Source organism: Lagenorhynchus albirostris, chromosome 16 (genome assembly GCF_949774975.1).
Source record: "Lagenorhynchus albirostris chromosome 16, mLagAlb1.1, whole genome shotgun sequence".
NCBI lineage: Eukaryota > Metazoa > Chordata > Mammalia > Artiodactyla > Delphinidae > Lagenorhynchus > Lagenorhynchus albirostris.
The window spans coordinates 58359783-58379293 of record NC_083110.1 but is presented as its reverse complement, the minus strand read 5'-3'; the positions used below and the strand labels follow the sequence as shown (position 1 = coordinate 58379293).

Below are 19511 nucleotides of genomic sequence, written 5' to 3'. Positions count from 1 at the left end.
CTCCCCCAGAGCCCATGCACTGTAGGGAAAGGAGATGGAGGCTGGTCCCAGCCAAATTTTGGAGGTTCCCCACACTGACAGGGCAGGAAGGGACCACAGGCTTCACAGGCTCATCGTCTCAGAGCTCCCCTGCTTCCCTTCTGCCTCCCACACTGACAACAAAACTTAGCTCAGAAAATAGCCCCTCCCCCCAAGCCAAACCAGACAGGTAGAGGCAGGTCCCCAGAAAGAAAGAATCTGTGGAGGGGCAGGTCAGGATGGCGAGCAGGCAGGCAAGCCAGTGGCACCTCTTTGGCCATGAAATGTCTGAAGACAAGAGCTTTAAAGGCAGGGATGCTGTGGTAGGTGAAGGCCAGGAAACGTCCTTCTGGAAAAGTCCTCAGAGCAGAAGGCACAGCTGCTGCCAACATCAGGTCCCGAGGGGCTTCCATCTTCGGCGCTTGTGTGCGTGTGGGGGCGTCTCTCCCAAATGCCAGGCTGATCCGCCGTGAAGCGCTGAGTTTGATGGGGTTAACCAGGCAGCCCTGCTGGTGTATGCAGAGAAGGAACCAGACCCAAGTGGCCCCTTGGAAGTCCAACAGCCTGGCCACTACCCTCACGGCCCCTGGAGGCAGCTCTTTGGCTAGACTGCTCATCAGAGGCATCCTGCACCCCGTGGGCCTCCTTGGCACTCCCGGTGGTGCCTGTGTGTATGGTGGCTGCAGACAGGGACAGGGCACGGGCCTGTGTGGTCCATGACAGACAAAAGGACTTTGCTTTGGAAAGGCCTGAAGGGTGATCTCGGAATAGCCGTCCCTGGAGTTGGGGCTAAGAGGGCACGAAAGGGGCTTTGCTGATTCCAGGTCGAAAGTGGGAGACAACCCAAGAGGAACCCCAAAACCATGGGCCAGAGATAGGCTGGCTATGAGATAGGAAGACCATGAGATCTGCAGTACTGGGGTGAGGGACCAAGGACCGAGAGAGGCCAGGATGCAGGAAAGGAGACAGGACAAGGGGTAGAGAATGAAGGATGAGAAATGAATGGATGCAGGGAGGGCGGGAGGGCGGGAGAGTGCAGCGTTTGCAAAACCAAAATGAAAGACATGTTGAGAGGTTGATTTTTCTGTTTTTAATAAGCCAGAGTCCTGCAGCCTGGAGGTTGGGAGGCCCAGGGGATGAGGAAATGGGATGGGAGTGGCAGAGAGCTGGAGACCCAGGCCCTGAGTGGCAGGTGGGGATGGTCTGTGAAGCGCTGGGCTTCGCCCTCTCTCAGGCACGCCTGGTTGGGAGGAAAACGCCTGGAAGGTGAGGCTGCAGTCACCAAGTCTCGGAGGTCCTGATGATCCTTGAACTTTGTGGGGACCCAGTCCAGCTGGGAACCAGCAGCAGCCCTTCCACGCCCCAGCTAATCTGGGCTCAAGGCTGCATGGGGGAGTGCCTCGGCTCCACCAGGCCCAGCTGGGAAGAAAAGCCTCTCCGCGAAGCTGGCTCCTCCAGGGCCCCGGACTGGCAGGCGAACACTGGCACCTCCTCTGGTGGCAGCTCAGGGGGAGACGGCCCCAGGCCCTTGTCTGAGAGAATGAGAAAGTTCATCTGGAAATAAAGTTCTGTTTAAAAAACATTATATAGATGGCTTCTGGGCATCTTTGAAGAGCAATAAAATACCATCCGGTTTCTACAAAATAAAATAAGGAGGAAGAAAACCAAACACGATCGAAGGAATCGTTCCATGGCCAGAGGAGCTTGACTAACAAAGGCTCCCCAGAGTTGAGCTGGGCAGCGCAGGCGGCCACTCCGCCTCCCTCCTGCTGGGCTGTGTGGCAGAGGGTAGGTGAGAACCAGGCCTGTCTCCACCTAGGAGCACATCAGAGGTCCGGAGGCAAATCTCAAAACGGAACCTGTGGCAGTGGCAGGAGGGGAAGGTTGGCATTTGCCCAACTGTGGCCCACTGGGGCCAGGGCCTGGTCACATGGCTTGGCCGGCTGCCGGGGGAGGCCCCCGAGCTGCAGGTGAGGGGGGGGGCCTGTGGCCTGTGCGTGGCATCCCAGCGGGCTACGGGCGCAGTGGCTGCGTGGTCATCCTCACACTTGTCCTTTTATTTGTGGGAGTCTCGTTTACGCAGTTGTTACACTGGAGTCACCGGGGAGCAGCTGGGCTCTCCCTTGGCCCCTGCAGGGCCCAGCCCAGGCTAGTGCAGCGGACTGTCAAACACCATGTCAGGTAGGATGGAGACTTTGAGCTTCTTTTCGGGCCAGCTGTACTCTTTGGGAAGTTTGAACTGTGGAGGGGGAACAAGCACAGAGCCAGAGTATACATGGTTAGCAGAACCCTCTGCCTTCTTCCCACGCTGCCTAGAGAGAGGCCAGGACCCTCACCGAGGCCCCGTCCCCTGGGTGCTGGGGGCAAGACAGGCCACTGGTTGCCTGGCTTCAGTCACCAATGCTAGACCCAGGTGGGCGGCTGGGGTCAAGCTGCTGGAGTTCGCTGACCCCTCCTTTCCCCTTGCCCTGCCAATAATTAACTGGGGTTGGAGGAGGCTTGTTTTCTAACACTTTCTTGACTGTGCTGACCTCCCTCCAGCTCACTTCCTTGGTTCTGCCTCAAGCATGTAAGGAATCTGCTCCCTGAGGCCCAGGGGCTAGAGGATGGGGGGCAGGGGAGGGTGCAGATGCTACAGGGAAGTGGCTTGAGGTCTGGAAATCTGCGGTCCTGTCCCTGCCATGGCTTCTTTCTGAGGCTGGTGGGGAAGAACGCTGGAACTGGCCCTCTGTAGCCTTTGCCAAAGGGTCCCCAGAGAAGGAGGTCCTGGCTCGGCCTCGGTGGGTGCCGAGAAGCACGGCTAGTGTGGCTTAAGGTGATTTCTTGGGCCTGGTGCATTCTCGAGTGGAGTAAACCCCCATCCTGCTCCCCCTTGTTCATTCTCACCTCCTTCCCAGGGTTACCAGCCTGAGAGAGGTGCCAGCAGTGGCCAAGGGGAGCCCAAGGTCTTCCTACCCGACTCCCCGGAATCACTGATTTGCCTACAGTTGTGTTTCTCGAGCTTCTGGTGGGGGTAAGGGAAGAGGCTGACCTATCTTATTCCTTGTGTATGCTAGGACCCTGCATGGGTCCTATGGTGCTCATAGATGCTCCGCGATTTAGGAGCAGGGTCTGCCTTTTATGACTCCAGCTGCCCCGGGGGCCAGGCAAGAAGGCAGGCCAGGCTGGGAAGGAGGGAAGAGCAGGGCCTTCAGCCTGCCTAGAGCTGGTGCTGGCAGTGGGTGGGCCTGACACTTCCTGGCTGGCTCCCTCTCCCTCCCTCTGATGGGGGACTGTCCAAGCCAGGACCAAAGTGGAGAGTAGGGCAGGGTGTGGGGACAGCCTCTGGACAGGAAAGAAAAAAAAAGTCATTTTTAGTGACCTACTTTCCTAAGCTCCTCCTGGCTCCTGTCCCTCCTGCCTGGACTACCCCCCTTCCACCCCCTCAGCACCCGAGCTGAAAGCAGCAGTCTGGCATGGTGCCGTCCCTGTGCGACATGGCCTCTCCGGAAGCACTTCTGGGCAGCTGGCTCTGGTCTGACTGAATGGGAGCCAGGCTTCAGGGACCGGTGACTTGCGGGGGTTGACTGGCCGGCACAGACTGGGTACTTGGTGACTTCTGAACGTATAAATGAGTTAATTTACCAAGCCACATCCCAGAGGAGAGAGAAGACACTATCCCTTTGGGGGTGACCTCAGGCTCTGAGGACTTCCTGTTCACCTGGAGACCTGGACGGGCCAGTCCTGCCCTGTGCACTGTCCTCCGCCCCGTGGACGTCTGTCGGAGGCCTCCGTGTCCTGGCTGACTCGGCCCTGGAAGCCCCGGCAACTGGAAGCTCCAGCCCTGGCTGAAAGCTGGCTCCTGCCTGACTTCGCTCTAGCTTGGAAGCCTGGCCCCTGGGAGGTGAAGGCGCTCTCCCCCAAACACACTTCCTGGCACAAAGGACGAAGGAAGGGTCTCTGCCCCGGGGCAGGGGAGGCCCAGAAGAGCAGGAGGACAGCCAGCTTTGTTAATGTTCCATTAACCTATCGGGCAGGGCACTGAGGCCAGGAAGGCTCAACCCTGGGGTGCTGCTTGGTAGGAGGCCGGGGGAGGGGAAGGGACTTTCCAGGATGAGGTAAATCCCCACAAATGAGGATGCTGGGAACAAGGAAGAAAAACAAAGGGGATTATGGGCTCCATTCCTATACCCCAGCAGAACAGCCAGGGAAAGCACAGGCCCCCACCTGGCCCGCCAGCTTGGCTAGGGCTGGAAGAGATGGACCAGAGGGGAGAGCTCATGGCCAGAGAAGGGAGGAAGGAGAGTGGCTCCTGGGTGGCCTGAGGCAAGAGCAGGAGTCCCTCGCTGCCCACCAGAACTCTCCCGTGGAATGTTCTCTGGCAGCAGGCGTGGGCTTTCTGTTCAGAACCTGCCAGGGAACAGCAGGGACTGAGGAGAACTCTGTGCTCCTCAATGAGGAGCCTGAAGGCCCTGGCTGCCTCTTCAATGAGGTTCTCAGGAGTTGGCAATTCAGACAATTTGCTGGGTGTCCTTACAAGGGCTGGCGGTGGGGTAGGGGGTGGTTCAGGGAAGAGAAGTAAAGTCATTTAACATCTCCTTTCCAGCCTATCTCCACACGTCAGACACACACACACACACACACACACACACACACACACACACGCACACGCACACGCGCGCACACACACACACACACACACGCTCCTGGAGACTGGAACCTGCCGTCAGAGAGAATCAAACAGCTTACTTCCTCTGGAGAAGTCAAATCTTCCAAGTCCTCCAACATTTTCTCTACAAACTCTTCAGTCAACAGAATCTGGGAAGAAGGCACAAGACAGGCTTTTATTATTTTTTTTAAATACATGGTCTTTTTGCTAACTGCCAAGCTATGGACCTTTCTTCAGGCCATTAAGGAGCTATGAGGCCACTGCAATGTGTTCTAGGGACACAGGGAAGGGCCTGTCGCCCACATGCCCACCACCACCTGCCTACCACATCAGAGGGACTGGAGCAGAGGAGGAAGGACATCAGAGGACAATGGGAAGCAGGGGGGGACATCTGGAGAGATGGCGGTGCTGCTCCCAGAAGGGACACGAGAACGGGTGGGGAGGAACCCCTGTTTTGGCAGTTCGGGCTTCCCGCGTGCTGCAGTATGGTAGTGGGGAGACAGAAGAGCCGAGGGGCAGAGAAGAGAGATTCCAACACTGTCCTTGCCCAACCAGGTTCACTTGGTAGGACAGAAGGGATCTGTCTGGATTTGGAATACAAGCCTCGTCTGGAATCTGGAAATGCCCCGGAAGGTACATCCAAGAACGTCTGAGCTGCAGAATTTGGAGATTGTACACCAACCTCTCTCATTTTACAGAAGGGAAAGGGACTCCTTAACTCCCACTTCCATCCGTGGCCTCCACCTCCTCCCAGACTGGAAGCTCCCAAACCCCTGCCCTGCTGGCCCCATTCAGCCACTGAGTTCTTCAAGCTTTCCTTTAAGAAACCTCTTCTCCAGGGCATCTCCCAGCTATCCCACTTTGCTGTTCTAGTCTGGTGTCTTGTGGCTTCACGCTTTGATGTAGAGGACAGCCTGGTCCCACTAAGCGGCAGGCACAACCACCACCCTCACCCTCTAAAGCAGTTTTCACAGTTAGAAGCAATGTTCAAGGGTACCCAGAGCTTCCTCAGCCTGGCGGGCCGTCTTCTCGACTGGCTCCTCTGCCCAGCCTGACCCCTTCCACTACCCCTCTACCCCCGTGCTGGTCAGCGGGGCCCCCTGACCTCTGCAGCAGACCCTTCTGTCCCCCCGGGCTGTGGCTCTCCCCGCCTCGTTCTGCCTTCTCCAGCAGCCTGTGAACGCCCGGGGTGGGGGTGGGGGGGACGGAGGGAGAGAACAATGAGTTGAAGACCAAGGTGAGGGGCTCCTCTGAGGAAAAGTCCCCTATGACAAGGAGGAGGATCCAGGACTTGAGAAAATACCCATCAGGTTTCCCCTGGGAGTTGTCCACTCTGATGAGAACCTAAGTTTCAACATCTGGAACAGAGTCAGCTTGTGAGATCAAGTGAAATGGCAGAGAAAGGAAGGCGAGCAAGCAGGATCACTGGGCGCCTCACAGGACGGAGGGCTCCGAAGGAAGGAAGTTGATGGGCTGGAGGTGTGAGCAAGGAATGAGAAAACTACCCCAAGTGAGCAGGTAAAACACCACCACATCAGGCACCGTGCTAACCGCTCATGTATCTTATCGCCTTCCAGATGAGGAAACTGAGACACAGATGGGTTATGTGATTTGCCCAATGTCACGTGGCTTGTGAGCAGCTGAGACAAGATCAGGTCCCGGTCTTGCCTGGACAATAAAGTTAGCGCCCAGAGCACAGCTTCCAAATCCTAAGGTCTTACCCTCATTTATTGATCCTTCCACTCGTCTGCCCATCCATCTATTTGATTCCATAAGCATTCCCTGGGTGCCTCTGCTAGGCCTGGCCCTGGGTGGAGCCTCAGGAACACAAGCATGAAGGCAGTCCATTCCCCACCTGGACAAGCACCTTCCCGCGCTTGACAGGGAGCCAAAGGTCATCTCCTTCTCAGGCTGCAAGCCCACAGTCAGGGACAAAACAGCTCCAACCACTGGCCCACAACTCCTCCCCAAGGTTTCTGTTTGAGGAGCTCAGGCTTCAAGTGGAGACAGAGACAAGGTTTAGACAGGCAAAGCCAGTCCAGGGAAATGCCCACCTGAGGTGCCCCCTCCCACCTTCCTCCTGGTTCCCCAAGGCGGGACTGGCTGGCTCCTCTCACAGACTACCGAGACCCCTTCCCAATCCCACCCTGACCCTTGCTCCTCCCGCCTTTATCCCAGGGCTCCCCTCCCCACTGCCCCCCAAAGCCCAGAGTCTCTCTACCAGTTATCACCAGTCTGCTTGAGTAGTACAAAAGTCACATTCACATTTTTGGCATTTCCGGGGCCTGCTGCCATCTCTGCAAATGCTAGCACAAACACAAGCATACCTAAAACCCAATTATATTACAGTGGCTCCAGTCCGGGCCAGGCTGAACTGCTTTCTAACCCACAAATACTTCGGAGGGAGGACATTTCTGCCAGAGAGGTAAATAGGCCTGGCACCGTAGCTAGTGCTGGGGGTGAGATGGGATTGTGGGAGGGTTCACAGGGACGGTGACCATGCAGAGAGACTCCAAACAGCTGTAGAAATGGTAAAGGTAAACCCACCAACACTGAGTTCAGTCCTAAGCCAGTTCCTCTGACAAAGGCCTGGAACGGGTGGTGGAGAGAGGGTATGTTATGGTGGCCTTTGGTACGATCTGTGTCTGGACTCATTTTATACTCAGCTGGGGGAGGGGATGGTAAGACCGAAAAAGGGGACAAACCCTAGTCACTCCTCAATTTTCACTTTTGGTGATTTGTTGGTTCCTGCTGGAAACTTCGCATTTTAAAAGAATTAAACGGGGAAAATTATACATGAGATCTGCATGATATTAAGGGTGACATTCCCTGCAAAGAAACACGACAGACTGTCATAGCTCCAGGCACCTAATTTAATTTCCTTTGGGAGTTAAACCTTAGAAGCTTGGATTGAACAAACAGGCCCTGTTCTTTGTATATTTCAGACCTGGAGCTGAGAATGTTAACAGATCTTATCAACAGGACACTGGAGATAGACAGCTATGATGGAGCAGCTCCTGGGCGCTCTCACGAGGAACAGACTCGCCGTTGTGATGCAACTGTGGGAAAAGCCTGTGCAATTCTGGGGCTTCGGGCTCTTGAAGCTCCCTGGGTCCCCATGGAGCTGCCTGGCTCTGCCACAAATAATAACAGGAAGGGTTATGATAATGACAGTGAGTGGTAATAATACCGCCAACAGCAGAAGCAGCGCCTCCCCCGTGTGCCAGGCACTGGGCCAAGTGCTTGACCGGTATCATCTCACTGAATCCTTAGGGCAGTCCTGCAAGGGAGGTAACCAGCATTCCCATTGTGCAGATGAGCCGGTGTCGAGAGGAGACAAGTCTGGACTTTAGAAGAACAGTGATCTGACCTCATGGTGGTAGAAGATGCTCTTTTCCTGTCTGGGGAAAGTACCCCAATTCAAGAAGCCTTGTATGCTCAGAGCTGACTCCTCTCTCTCCTCTGATGGGGGAGGTGGAGGTGACTTTGGCTTCAACCAATGGCCTGGAAAACCAACGACACATCTCCCGGCCACCTGCTCAGTTCAAGAGGGCTGGAACCCTGGGCGTCACAGACATGCAGCTGCTCAAAAACCAGGATGGCCAACTGGAAAGGAAGGCAAACCATGCCCCAATACAGTTTCCAAGTGGGGACAGCAGGTCAAATTTCCAGGTCAGCTTGGTAAATGTGTACATAAGACGGCAGTTGCATTAGTCCAGAAAACAGCAGTAGAAATAATAATAATAATGAAAGTAGCACTCATCGATGGTAGTACTCACCAGGAGCTGGGCATAAATGCTTATGTCTGTGCACAAGCAACCCTTGGAGGGAGAAGACTCTCTAGTGAGACGGGAAAGCCCCCCAAGCAATCTGAGCAGCAAACTCCCCTAGAAGGATTCTGAAAACCCAGAGATACCAGGCCCCATCCAGACCTTCTGAATCCAGACCCTCTGAAGCTGAACAGCTCAGGCAAGGCCAAGGCATCTGCATTTTTAAAAGGCAAGCCCTCCCTCCAGGAGATCATGGTGGCGGGAGTGCTGGGGAAATACACTCACAGGGGAAGTGGGTGTGGGCACAGGTTTAACCAATACAGATGAGTTAGTGGCTGCAGCTCTACTACCAGCTCTAACTGGTGGAGCTGGGAGGGGAGCAGTGGCTCCCTGCCCCCCATTCCCAACCTCCACCTTTGATGAGGCTTGGAACACAGGCCAGCAGCTTACTCCAAGGTGCTCACACCCAGTGCCTTAGGACAGCCTGGCTGGTTGGTGAAGACGGAGGACTGTCAACAATCTCCCAATTCCCCAGGCCCCAGCAAGTTCCAGAAGGAACCTGCAAAGTGATCTTTCATCAATGCCTGCTCTGGGCAGGCCTGGCTATGGGACAGGCAGGGGCCCAGCTGCTGTAGATCTGATTCAAATGTCTGCGGTCAGTGATATTTCTGAGTCTGCAAACAGCACTGACAATGCCCACTCCTTCCCCTTAGTATGACAAGCCACACTTTGTCTGGGGCCTTGTTTGCTCTTAGTGTTGACACGTTGTTCTTGCTTCCCAACAAGTCTGGCTTTCTTTTTCCTTCCCTTCCCTTCTCTCAGGGAAGGAGGTGTGCTGTTTACGGGGCAGAGCCTGCCATGGAGCTGCTCTGGCACTCACAATGGCAGTGGGGGACGCAAGACCAGGAAGCAGGCCAGTCTGCGTCCCCCCAACCCCGGCCGGCCAGACAGAAGTGAGAAAACAGCCCAGATGACCCCCATCCCCCAGGCTCGGGGGCAGAGGTGTGTGTGGCAGCTACCACTGCAGTGGTGGCACAGGGAGGCCACCTTCATTTCCTGTCTTTGCTGGGTGGTGAGGAGTTGCCTGAGGCGGCCAGGAGCAGGCTCACACTCCCCCTGCTCGGGCTGGCTGCCGCTGAGGGCAGAGCGGGCCGTCACAGTCCTCGCCCGAAGGGGAGGCTGCTGTACCTCCTAGGCACAGTGCTGGCATTTAAACCCTAACGGCTGTACCCTGGACACTGAGGTCCCCATGGCAGCCCAAGCAAAGGTCTCCAGGGGGACCAGGTCGTGGCCAGGTTCACCAGTGGAAGGAGAAACAGCAGAGGCACGGAAGAGGAGCTGCCCAGGGCCTGGGCCAGGGATCGCCAAGTGTCTTCCACACAACATCCAAATGGGTGCATGGGGACAGGAGAAGGCAGCGGCTTGTCCAGAGGACAGTGGTGAGTCAGCCGCTGGACTAGGAGGAGAGCCCAGCAGTGACTCCCCAAACCAGGCCTGGAGAAGCGAAGCCCACTTGAACAGCTGCTGGGTGTCTTCTCCCAAGCCCTGGGCCTCCCATCAGGGCTGGTAGGGAATGGCTGGGAACGGGGGGCCACCTGGGTGAGCTGTCAGACACCACACAGCTGAGAAAGCATTGCAGGGCTTAAAAAAATATTCTCATATTTGGCGATGTGACCCCTGTGTGACCTCTGGGGCCGACTTCTCCCCCTTCAGATCAACCTTGGCTGGGGACGGATGAACGACTCAGCTCTGGGCCAGGCTCCCACTCAGAGGCTAACAGCCCGGTGTTGACAGACTCAAGGGAGAGAGGCTTGTTAAAGCCACTGGGATGAGGAATGCTGGGGGAAGGAGTGCAGGAGAGGACGCTGGCAGGCATCCCCCTGGTCTGAAGACCCTCCTGTACAACCCTGGAGTTGGTGGACAGCCTTTACCATCTCAGAAAAGATAAAAACAGCAAATGGTAGGGCAAACGGAGGAGTCTAGCGTCAACCTATGGAAACTGAAGAGCCTAAGGAATTGGAGGATTCCTGCCTCTCCAGCTCCTCCAGGAAGCAGGGAGTGCCCACTGTGCTTACTCTGGGGTTGCAGACAGCCCTGCCTTTCTGGGCCGGGGCCTTGACGTTCTTGGGCCTGGAGAGATGGGGCAAGGAGGAGCCTGGAGGGCAGGTGCAGGCCCAGGAGCAGGTGGGTGTGGAGGCCTGTCTGGGGCCACTCCACAAGCTCCGGAAAGGGCCCAGATTCCCTCACTTTCTGCCTTTTTCTCTCAGGCTCTCTTTTGTCTCTCTTCTCCCATGTGGGGTGTCTCTGCCATGCCACTTCCCCAAGAGATAACAGGCCTGGGCTGGAGGCCAGAACAAGGTGCCAAGGCTGGGAGTGAGGGCTTCCAAGGCTGTTGAAGGCTGATGCAAGAAAGTCATCCTAGCCCCTCCCAACTCCTCTGGGACCAACAGGGAGTGTTCAAGCAGCAGCCAAGAGAACAGAAGTCTGGGTCTCTTCAGTCCTGGGGCTGCTGCATCCAGTTCCTTCCTGATGCTCTGCCCCCAGCAGGCCTGGGTACACAGGGGTCAGGGAGACACCCTGGATCCCGGAAGCATGAGTGAGAGATTCCTGTAGGAGGTGAGGGCAGGCCTCTCTGTTGGGGTCTCCCTCCAGAGGAGCCTGGGGTCCCTCTTGGCCCAGTGGAGTGGGTCCTCACTGGTGACTATGAGCCTGACCCCAGGCCTCCAGGAGGTGCTCAGACTCCCGGGGAGACAGGCAGCCCCACAGGGAGACTCAGAGGCCCACAAGTAATTACAAGCCCAGGTTCCCACAGGCTAGGGAGCTGCCTGTGACCACAGTGGCAAGACCCTAAAGAGGAAGGCGGGCTGCCAGTCAGATGCAGAAAGTGCTGACTGCTTTGGGGGCGGGGCGGGGAGGAGGGCTGGTGTGGGTGTTGGCTTAACAGCTGAGGACAGGCTGGCCTGGGGGCAGGGGCAGGGGCAGTGGGTTTCCCAGGGCTCCCTGGAAAGGGCCTTGAGAAACCCCTCGGTGAGTTAGGGTGTGTGCCTGGGGAGCGGGCCCCAGCCAGCCTTCCCGGGAGCTCCCCTGTGAGCTGGCCCCTGTGGTGGACCACACTAATGAGCCCATAACACAGGCCTTTGATTAAGCAGCTCCCAGCACAGCAACTTTATTGAAACATGCCGAGGCCAGCGGCTGGTTCCCACAGCTCCCCGTTCCCGGGGCAACGGCGCCTGGGAGGGGACCATGTGCTGGGAGTCAGCAGGGCGAGTGCTCAAGCTCACTGAGGGGCTGCCAGGGAGGCGAGGGGGAGCAGGGCTGGAAGGGAACACCAGTAGCCGGAGGATCAGGGGCTTGGGAATCAGGGTTGGGCCCAGACCTTTGTGGGGACTGGGGGGCAACGTGACATCTGCCGAGTCCTCTGGAGGCCCAGGTCCCCAGGCTGCTGAGAACTGGAGACGCTGACTCCCCCCCCATCTCCGCTGGGGGCAGGAAGATGTTCCAAGGGGGATGGCGGGGCTCCAAGGACAGGTTCAGAGTTCAGCATGTGAAAGGCAACTGGGTGAAATTTCTTCTTGAGTTTGGGGAGACTCTAGTTCCTACTTTCTCAAGAAAATGTGCTTAACCTTCAATACACAAAAGTGCTATCTGAGGACACTTCTGCTGAGACCTGTCAACACACTGTCACCTGCTAGGAAGGAGGACCTGTGACCTCTCAGGGGCTGGGGGTCTCCTACACGGTCCCTCGTTCCCCAGTCCTTCCCAGCTCTGCCCAGGCAGAAGGTCTACCCCCTCCTTGCTCTCCACAGAGGCAGCCCGGTGCCCTGGGACACGCTGGGGCTGGGGGGAGGCCCTTTCCACTTGTGCTGGGCTAATTTCAAATGTTATACTTCAGAGCTTCTGCTACAGCAACTACCAACACCACATGGACAGAAATCTAATGTTACCAAGTGGGACTTTTAAAATGTATTTATAACTTTATGGTTCAAAGTAATTTTGTTATGAAACAATGTAATAACAACAGTGGAAAAAGGCAAGATAATTTATGGAACACAATATCCCTAAAGCACCGGCTTCCATTTCTACCTCAGCTTAGTCTGGGGAGCGTGGTTGGTGTCCTTTGTCTGCCGTTTGTTTTAATTAAGGGTTAGTATTTTGGTGGGGAGGGGCAGGGAGGAGCTGGCCTGAGGAAGAGACACAGACACTCAAAGACTAAAAACGTGCCTACATTAATGCTATATACACTTCACAGACCAGGCTAAACCCACAGAACTGGCAAAATTCTCTTCCCCTTTACAGTAATCCCTCCGCCCACCCGCACCCTCCACCATACACCACAAACAAGGCAGAGTCACCTGTTAGATCAGGGTCAGATCCTCTTTCTGAGAGAGGTAAGGTAGAGTTCCTCCTCCCGTGCCCCCAACAAACAAACAGAAAAGGATGTTGTTCCTCTAATACATCCGGGAGTGGGAATCAGGGTTGGGCCGAGTACCCATTAGAGACCTGGATGGGGCCGGGGCTGGAAGGAGGCCTATGGCTCTCAGGCCCCAGCACCCCGCTTGGCAATGGCTTGAAGCTGTGCTCCAGCCAGAACAGCAAAGGAGGGACAAAGTATTCCGGAAAAGCCAGCAGGTTTCTGCACAGAGAAGCTGGGTGTCCATCAGGAGGAAAAGGAGAACCATTAGACAGGGGAGGCTCTGTGTGCCAACGCCTGCCCATCTCAGCCCAGCTGAGGCATCCAGGTCCAGATGCCCACTTTCTAGGAATTCTGGTGGGCTTTCCATATAGCACGAGAGTGGCTTCCACACTTCCTCCCATCCTGCTTCACCCTCCCGCTTCCTGTTCCTTGGTTTACCCAGTGTGCAGAAAGTCTCACATCCCTCAAACCTGAATTTCCATGGCCAACAGAATTATCAACGGCCAGGGCCTGGAGAGTTATCGCTCCTGCCTCAGGGTATGGGGGAGAGGCCAGGAAGTGCTTCTGGAGCTGGTGGGCTAGGCAGTAGCATCCACACTCCACATGGCATCTCACAACCAGCCCCTCAGGAAGAGGAGCCGCCAAGAGCTGCGAAGGGAGGACCGAGAGGGGGCGGGCACGGAAGGGAGGGAGGGAGAAGAAAAGGAGCCTTCTCACTTGTAGCCAGGGTCCATGAGCTGCGTAAGGGTGCTCTTCGGTGGCAAAGGCGCCTTCTACTCCCGTGGAGACAAAGGTGATGGCCATGTCACCTGTGATACTTTTATATGTAAAGTGCCGTCCGTGCAGGAGCCTGCCCCTGGGGGTGGGAACATGAGACAGTGAGAGCAGGCCAAGGCTCAGGGACTGCGGAGGCTACACTCCCCGGGATCGGCTGTCTGGCAAATGCCCTCCTGACCGACCATCTGCCCACTAACAGGGGCCTGGAACTAAACACGTTCATCTCAACATCTCCCAAGAGAAGCTTCTTACGAGCTCTCTACTGTTATCCTTCCAAAGTGCTCAAGGCTAGCAGATACTAGAGCAGCATTCAAAGGGCCTGAAAGGGGATGGGAGTCCACCTCCTTTGTGTCCTGGTGAGGAGACTGAGGCCAGAGAGGCCGGTTAGTAATGTGCCCAAGGTCAGGCCCAAGGCTAAAAGGCGGATCGTGCCTCACCTTTGTTTGGAGGGTAGGGGTGAAGAAGCACCTAAACGAATTTCCCACACCCTGGGATGACGGCCTAGTGCCCTCACAGCACAATCCTGTGTCCGGGGCACAGTCTTCCACCTCCTCCTGGCTCCCCACGAGATTTAAATGGCTACCAAGGCCACATCTTTAAAAAAAAAGCTGAAGCCAAGTGGGGTCACTCTGATGGAGCCACAAGAAGTTACTGTTAATCCCAAGTCTGGAAATACACCTGGGGGAAGGGCAGGCAGGGGCAACCAGTGGGGCAGAGATGCCAGTCAGCAAAGGAAGCAAAACCTGCTCTTGGCTTTCTCACGTTGCCTCAGATTAACCCTTCACCAGCCTAAAGGCCCTGAGCCTGGGCCAGAGAGGGAGCTGGAGAGGAAATCGTTGGGGTCCTGGGGTGGGGGGTGCGGGGGCCTGGCCAGACCCTGATCGCTCTGGCCACTTGCTCTCGTTGCCCTACTGGGCAAGGCTGGTCACCACACAAGGTCCTTCCTCAGGCTCCAGGGACAGTGGGGACGGTCCAAACCAGTGCAACCCCTTTCTTCCTTGTCACTGCTGTCTGAGTTTAGAGTTATCCTTGCTGCTTCTCCTGCTATAAAAGTGAGGGTAGAGCCCCTGAGGGCTGTGGAGGAAGCCACAGCTGCAACAGGTTCAGCCCTGTGCAGCATCCCCATGCAGAGAGCTGAATTCTGGCCACAGGGGTGGGTTTCTGGCACTGTGGACAGCAGCAGGAGGGACACAGCTGGGCTTCTGGGTCCCTCAAGGAGTCTGCTGTGCGGGCCACGGGGTTTGGAGAACTGAGTGTTTCTGCATGGAAAAGCAGCAAGGAGGAGAAAATAGAGTCCCACCCATCAGATTCCCCTGCCCTACTACCCCAGTGCTACTGGGGACCCTGCCACCCCTGACTCTGGGCTGGTGGGATGGCAGGGCATCTGAGACTCCCTAGGTCACTGAACCTTCGTAAGGGAGCAGGGCTGGGGGACACTTCTCTGGACAAAGGAGTGCTCTCCAGTGCGGTGAGCGCTACTGGAGGGCTCAGGGTCCACAGGCTCCCCCAAAGGCCCAAGACGGAGCGGGCTGACTAGCTCTCCTCCCCACCTGGGCCCCAGACTCCGCCTCGGTGTAGGGGGCAAGCACAGGCCTGGTGGCTCCTTGAGGCCAGGTTGTATGCTGTGGGGCTTACCTTAGGCAGAGAGGAATGAGGGCTCCTGACTCCTGGTTGAATTTCAGATGTACGCTCTCGAGCTGCCGCGTGCGGATCAGCTCATGGGGAATAATGGCCGTGGAGCTGTCACTTTCCAGGCTGTCTTTGCGGCTCCTGCAAAGCAAGCACAGGAACAGGGTCAGCACAAGGTGAAAACCGCAGGACAGAAGGCTCTCAGGCCAGGCTCCTGAGGAACGACAAGGATGGTGATTGATGATGAAGATAACAACAGCCAGCATTTACTCACTACACGCTCGCCAAGTGCCAGCCCTGCGTGAGGCACCTCTCGCTGATTACTCCTCACAGCGCCCCCGTGAGGTGGGCACTATTATTATGGCCCTTTTACAGATAAGGAGCCGGGGATCAGGGAGGTGACCTAACTTGTCCAGGTCGCAAAGTGGGGACTGTGGAGCTGGGATTTGGTCGCAGGTAGGTCTGGCTCTGAAGCCTCATCTTTGGCCAACACTCTGTATAAAAGCTTATGTCACAGTGGCTTGTTCTTCCCTAAGATAGCAGCAGGGGCTTCTGGGAGCCCTTCTTCCCCTGCCCTAGAGCCTCAGACCCCAAGTTCTCTAAGGCTGGGGTGCTAGAGTGTCAGAAGACATGGCTCCGAGAGCTTCCTTCCTGCTGACCCTGAAAAGGCTGACATCAGAGCAGGCTCAGAGCATGCACACTCCTGCTAATGGCCCGCAGCTGCCGTGACATACACACCCTTCATCCAACAGGAAATGACACAGTCCTCATCGAGGGGTGGAAACCAGGCTCTCATCAGTCAGATCAGTGAGCCTGGCTGGGCAGCAGGACCGGGCCACCACCCTGCTGGGCTACGAGGCCCCAGGAACCCTGGACCAGATTCCTCCTGACTGTGGCCCCAGCCATGGCGAACTGTCACTTCTGCCTCACGCTCCATCCTGTCCTGCTTCCCACCCACAGCTTACTCCACAGCTGGGCCACGGGGTCCCTTTGCAATCTAAGATTTGCTCTTTCAAATTCAGCTGCCCCCACTGACAACCTCTCAAATCCGCCTCAGCCAGAAGTGAGGGTTACCCACTGATCTCATTCAAAAGGCCAGATCCTGGTTTGGACTGTGAATCTCAGAACAATTTCCCAAGTGAATAAAATACTGGGTGAGAAGCTTTAGTTATTTATCGTTGAAGCGGCAATAGCCACCCAGGATGTCCGGGCTTGATCTGGGCTTGACAGTCGCACAGCCAGTGGGGGCCCAACCTACTTACACACTGGGGGGCTGAGCACTGGGGCCTGTGGCCCAATGAGGCACCCCAACACTCAGAGCACCTCCCCAGAGGGAGGAGGATGTGAGGTCAGCAGGCAGGATGGAGGGGGACATCAGAGAGCACAGGGCCCTACTGAGGCAGTGGTCTATAAAGCTCCCGAGGTAACGCGGACCATTCCCACCAGCTGGGTGGATCCACCCTCAGATGTGACATGTGACTGATCTTTCACAAAGTGGTCCCTTCCTCTGGTTTCCAAAGCCAATTCTGAAACTGCCCTTTGCCCTAGTGTCTCCTTTGACAAACCCTTTCACAAGACCTGTGAAGGAGACAAACATGCTGGCCAAGAGGGTCACAGAATTTCAGGGCTGGAAGGAAACTCTGAGGTTGTTTAATCTACCTCTTTCCTTTACAAAAGAGAGCCGGTAATGTGCCCGAGGCCACAGAGCTGGGCTGTGGCAGGCCATCGTGGGAGCCTAGGACCTCTGACCAGCTCTCTTCCCCTTATACCCCGGCTGCCACGCCTCCCTTCTGAGGAGGGCAACACCAAACACCACCCTCGGGGCTTGGACAAGAGCAGGACTCAAGAAAGACAGCAGCCCTCTTTGGTGAGCCCTTACTCTCCTCCAGAGTAAGGAGTCCATAGATTCACTCACTGAGTCTTCACAGCAAGGACTCTACACCAGGTAGATTCCTCTATAGTTAACGCTTCTTGTACAGGTCAGGAAACCCGTGGCTCAGAGAAGTGAGGTGATAAGCCTACAGTCACAGAGTGAGTTTAAGAGGAAAAGCCAGGGTGTGACTCTCACCATCACTTCCCTGTGCTACCTGTGAGACACACCACCATGCTCCCAAAAGGCCTGGCTGCCAGGTGGGGCCTCCGAGCCGGTGGGCCTCTCTGACACAGGCAAAAGTGCTGATGAATAGCAACTGGGGGTGGGAGCAGGGGGGTTGGGAGAGCAGAATCAACAGCACACAGGGCTAGAGATGTCTCAAGCTGGAGGGAAAAATAAATTGTTGAAAGTCAGCTAAAGTCACCTTGGTAACTGCTACAACACACTCACCCGGAACGAGGACATCAAACCCAAGTGCAAACAGCTTTAAAGAAATGGAAAAGAACTTAATCATCTGAAGAATTAATGTGACAAGTGCCCACATTTACACCTCCCACCAACCTTCAATCATTTGAAAACGTACTTTAATCTTTTAAAAGAAAAAAAAAATTGCAAAATGCTAGATGTGCCATCCTGGAGCTTGGGTATTTCCGGCATGCTGCTTCAATGGAAACGCGGCTGCTCCACATACACACACGCAGGAGCCCAGCTTTTTGCTGATTTGTTTTTTCTGGACATCGATGCAGAAGCATGAATTATTTGTGTGGGCTGGGTGAGGTATTAAATCTGCAGCCGACACAGGTTTGCAATGTTTTGCATGGTTGTCAGCTTAACCTTAGTCATAAAAAAATAAGTAGTGTGCTCGCCAGCGTGGCCTAATTTTTCAGCTGGGCTGTTTTCTCCCTGAGTTCCTAGCAGAGGGGAAGGCAGAGGGCTGGAAGGGAGAATGGCTCCTAGGGAGGCATGGAGGCCCATAACCGCTGGGGGCTGCTAGGAAGATGGGGCCAGGGGATGAAGGATGCTCCGGGAGGCAGAATGGCTAACAACGTAGGTTTGGGGTCTGAGTCCCATATGACCTTGGGCAGATAACTTAGCCTCTCTCTAAGCTTCACTGTCCTCTCCACGGGAAGAATAACAATACCCTTTCCTTATAAGGATGAAATGAGATGACCCAGGTGAAGCATCAAACAGTGCCTGGGATATAGTAGGTGCTCAGAATGTTAGCTGGCTGCCTCTAGAACTCTACCTGCTCCTCATGCAGGAATGTTGATAGCTTAATAGAGACTTATTTGCCTTTCCCCTGGGCCCAGAATCCAACTGCCTCTGGCCAAGCCAGTCCCCCATTCTGAGCAAAGGTCCTTGCCCTGGGCTTGGAAGAGGGGACTTCTGAGACGGGGAAGCAGCCACTGTGGGCCCCGGGCAACCGGTGGTGTTCTGGGAAGGCCCAACTACAGGCCAGCAAAACCCCTTGAGGCCTTTGTTCTGCTGAGAGACACGCTGGCAGGACCGCCTTCCTACACAATCAGCACAATCAGCCTTCCTGCAATTCTCATCTACTGGTCCTCAAGTTGCCGAGAATTAGTTTAATCCATCCTCCATGACAGCCTTGTAAATCCCCGAGGCTCTCACAGACCAAGAGGAGTTTCTCTTTTCCAGTATTTGCAGCCCCAACTTTCAACTATATTCTTAAGATAAGGTCCTGAAATCTTCCATTCATCCAAGTCACTCTCCCTTGGATTCGCTCTAGCTTGTCAAAGCCCGAGTATCATGTCCAGAAGTGAAGTGTCACGTGTGGAAATAAATACAGTATGTGGGTTAACCAGCAGATCACAGAAGGACTGTGAGCTTTCTCGTTTGGGATACTTTATTTCTATTAAAACTGTCATCAAATTGTCTATTCTTTGTAACCTCAGCATACTACCAACTTACACCACACTCCCTCTGTCAACAAGATCTCCCTCAGGCTTTCTCGCATGGACTGAGCTTAGACCTCTTCCGCCCTAGCTTGTATGTACTCTAGAGGATTTGGAGCTTAGAACAGAAATCTGCATTATCTGGCTAGGGTGGCAAGCAGTCTGGATACTTCTGAAACCTGACTCTGGCACCCATCATATTGGCACTCCCCCCTGACTTCACATCACTGACAAAACTGATAAACTTGCCATCGATGTTCTCATCCCAGGCTTTGATTAAATAGTGAATAGGACAGGGCCAGGCAGACAAGCTGACAGACTGACATCATCACTCTTTGGGTATGCTCATCCAACTGATTATAATCCACCCAACCATTCCATCACTAAGCCCCTCACCCTCCTGGATGCTCTGTATAGACATTTCTCTGTCTTGCCAGCAGTGATGTCAGAAGACACTCTCAAAACATCT

At 55.4% G+C, this 19511-nt stretch overlaps 1 protein-coding gene across 4 annotated transcripts in view; it reads right to left on the bottom strand.

The window, feature by feature from the left end:
* Positions 1-1093: 1093 nt before the first annotated feature.
* Positions 1094-19511, bottom strand: part of SUFU (SUFU negative regulator of hedgehog signaling) — a 108952-nt gene continuing 90534 nt past the window's right edge. For 2 of the 4 annotated variants that reach the window (XM_060127103.1, XM_060127104.1), the window contains exons 9-12: positions 15263-15397; positions 13568-13706; positions 4747-4815; positions 1094-2257 (exon numbers count right to left, since the gene is read on the bottom strand). In XM_060127103.1, coding sequence (XP_059983086.1) covers positions 2168-2257; positions 4747-4815; positions 13568-13706; positions 15263-15397 — 433 coding nt within the window. In that variant the 3' untranslated portion in view covers positions 1094-2167. The other 2 variants (XR_009536224.1, XM_060127102.1) reach the window with 2 other exon arrangements.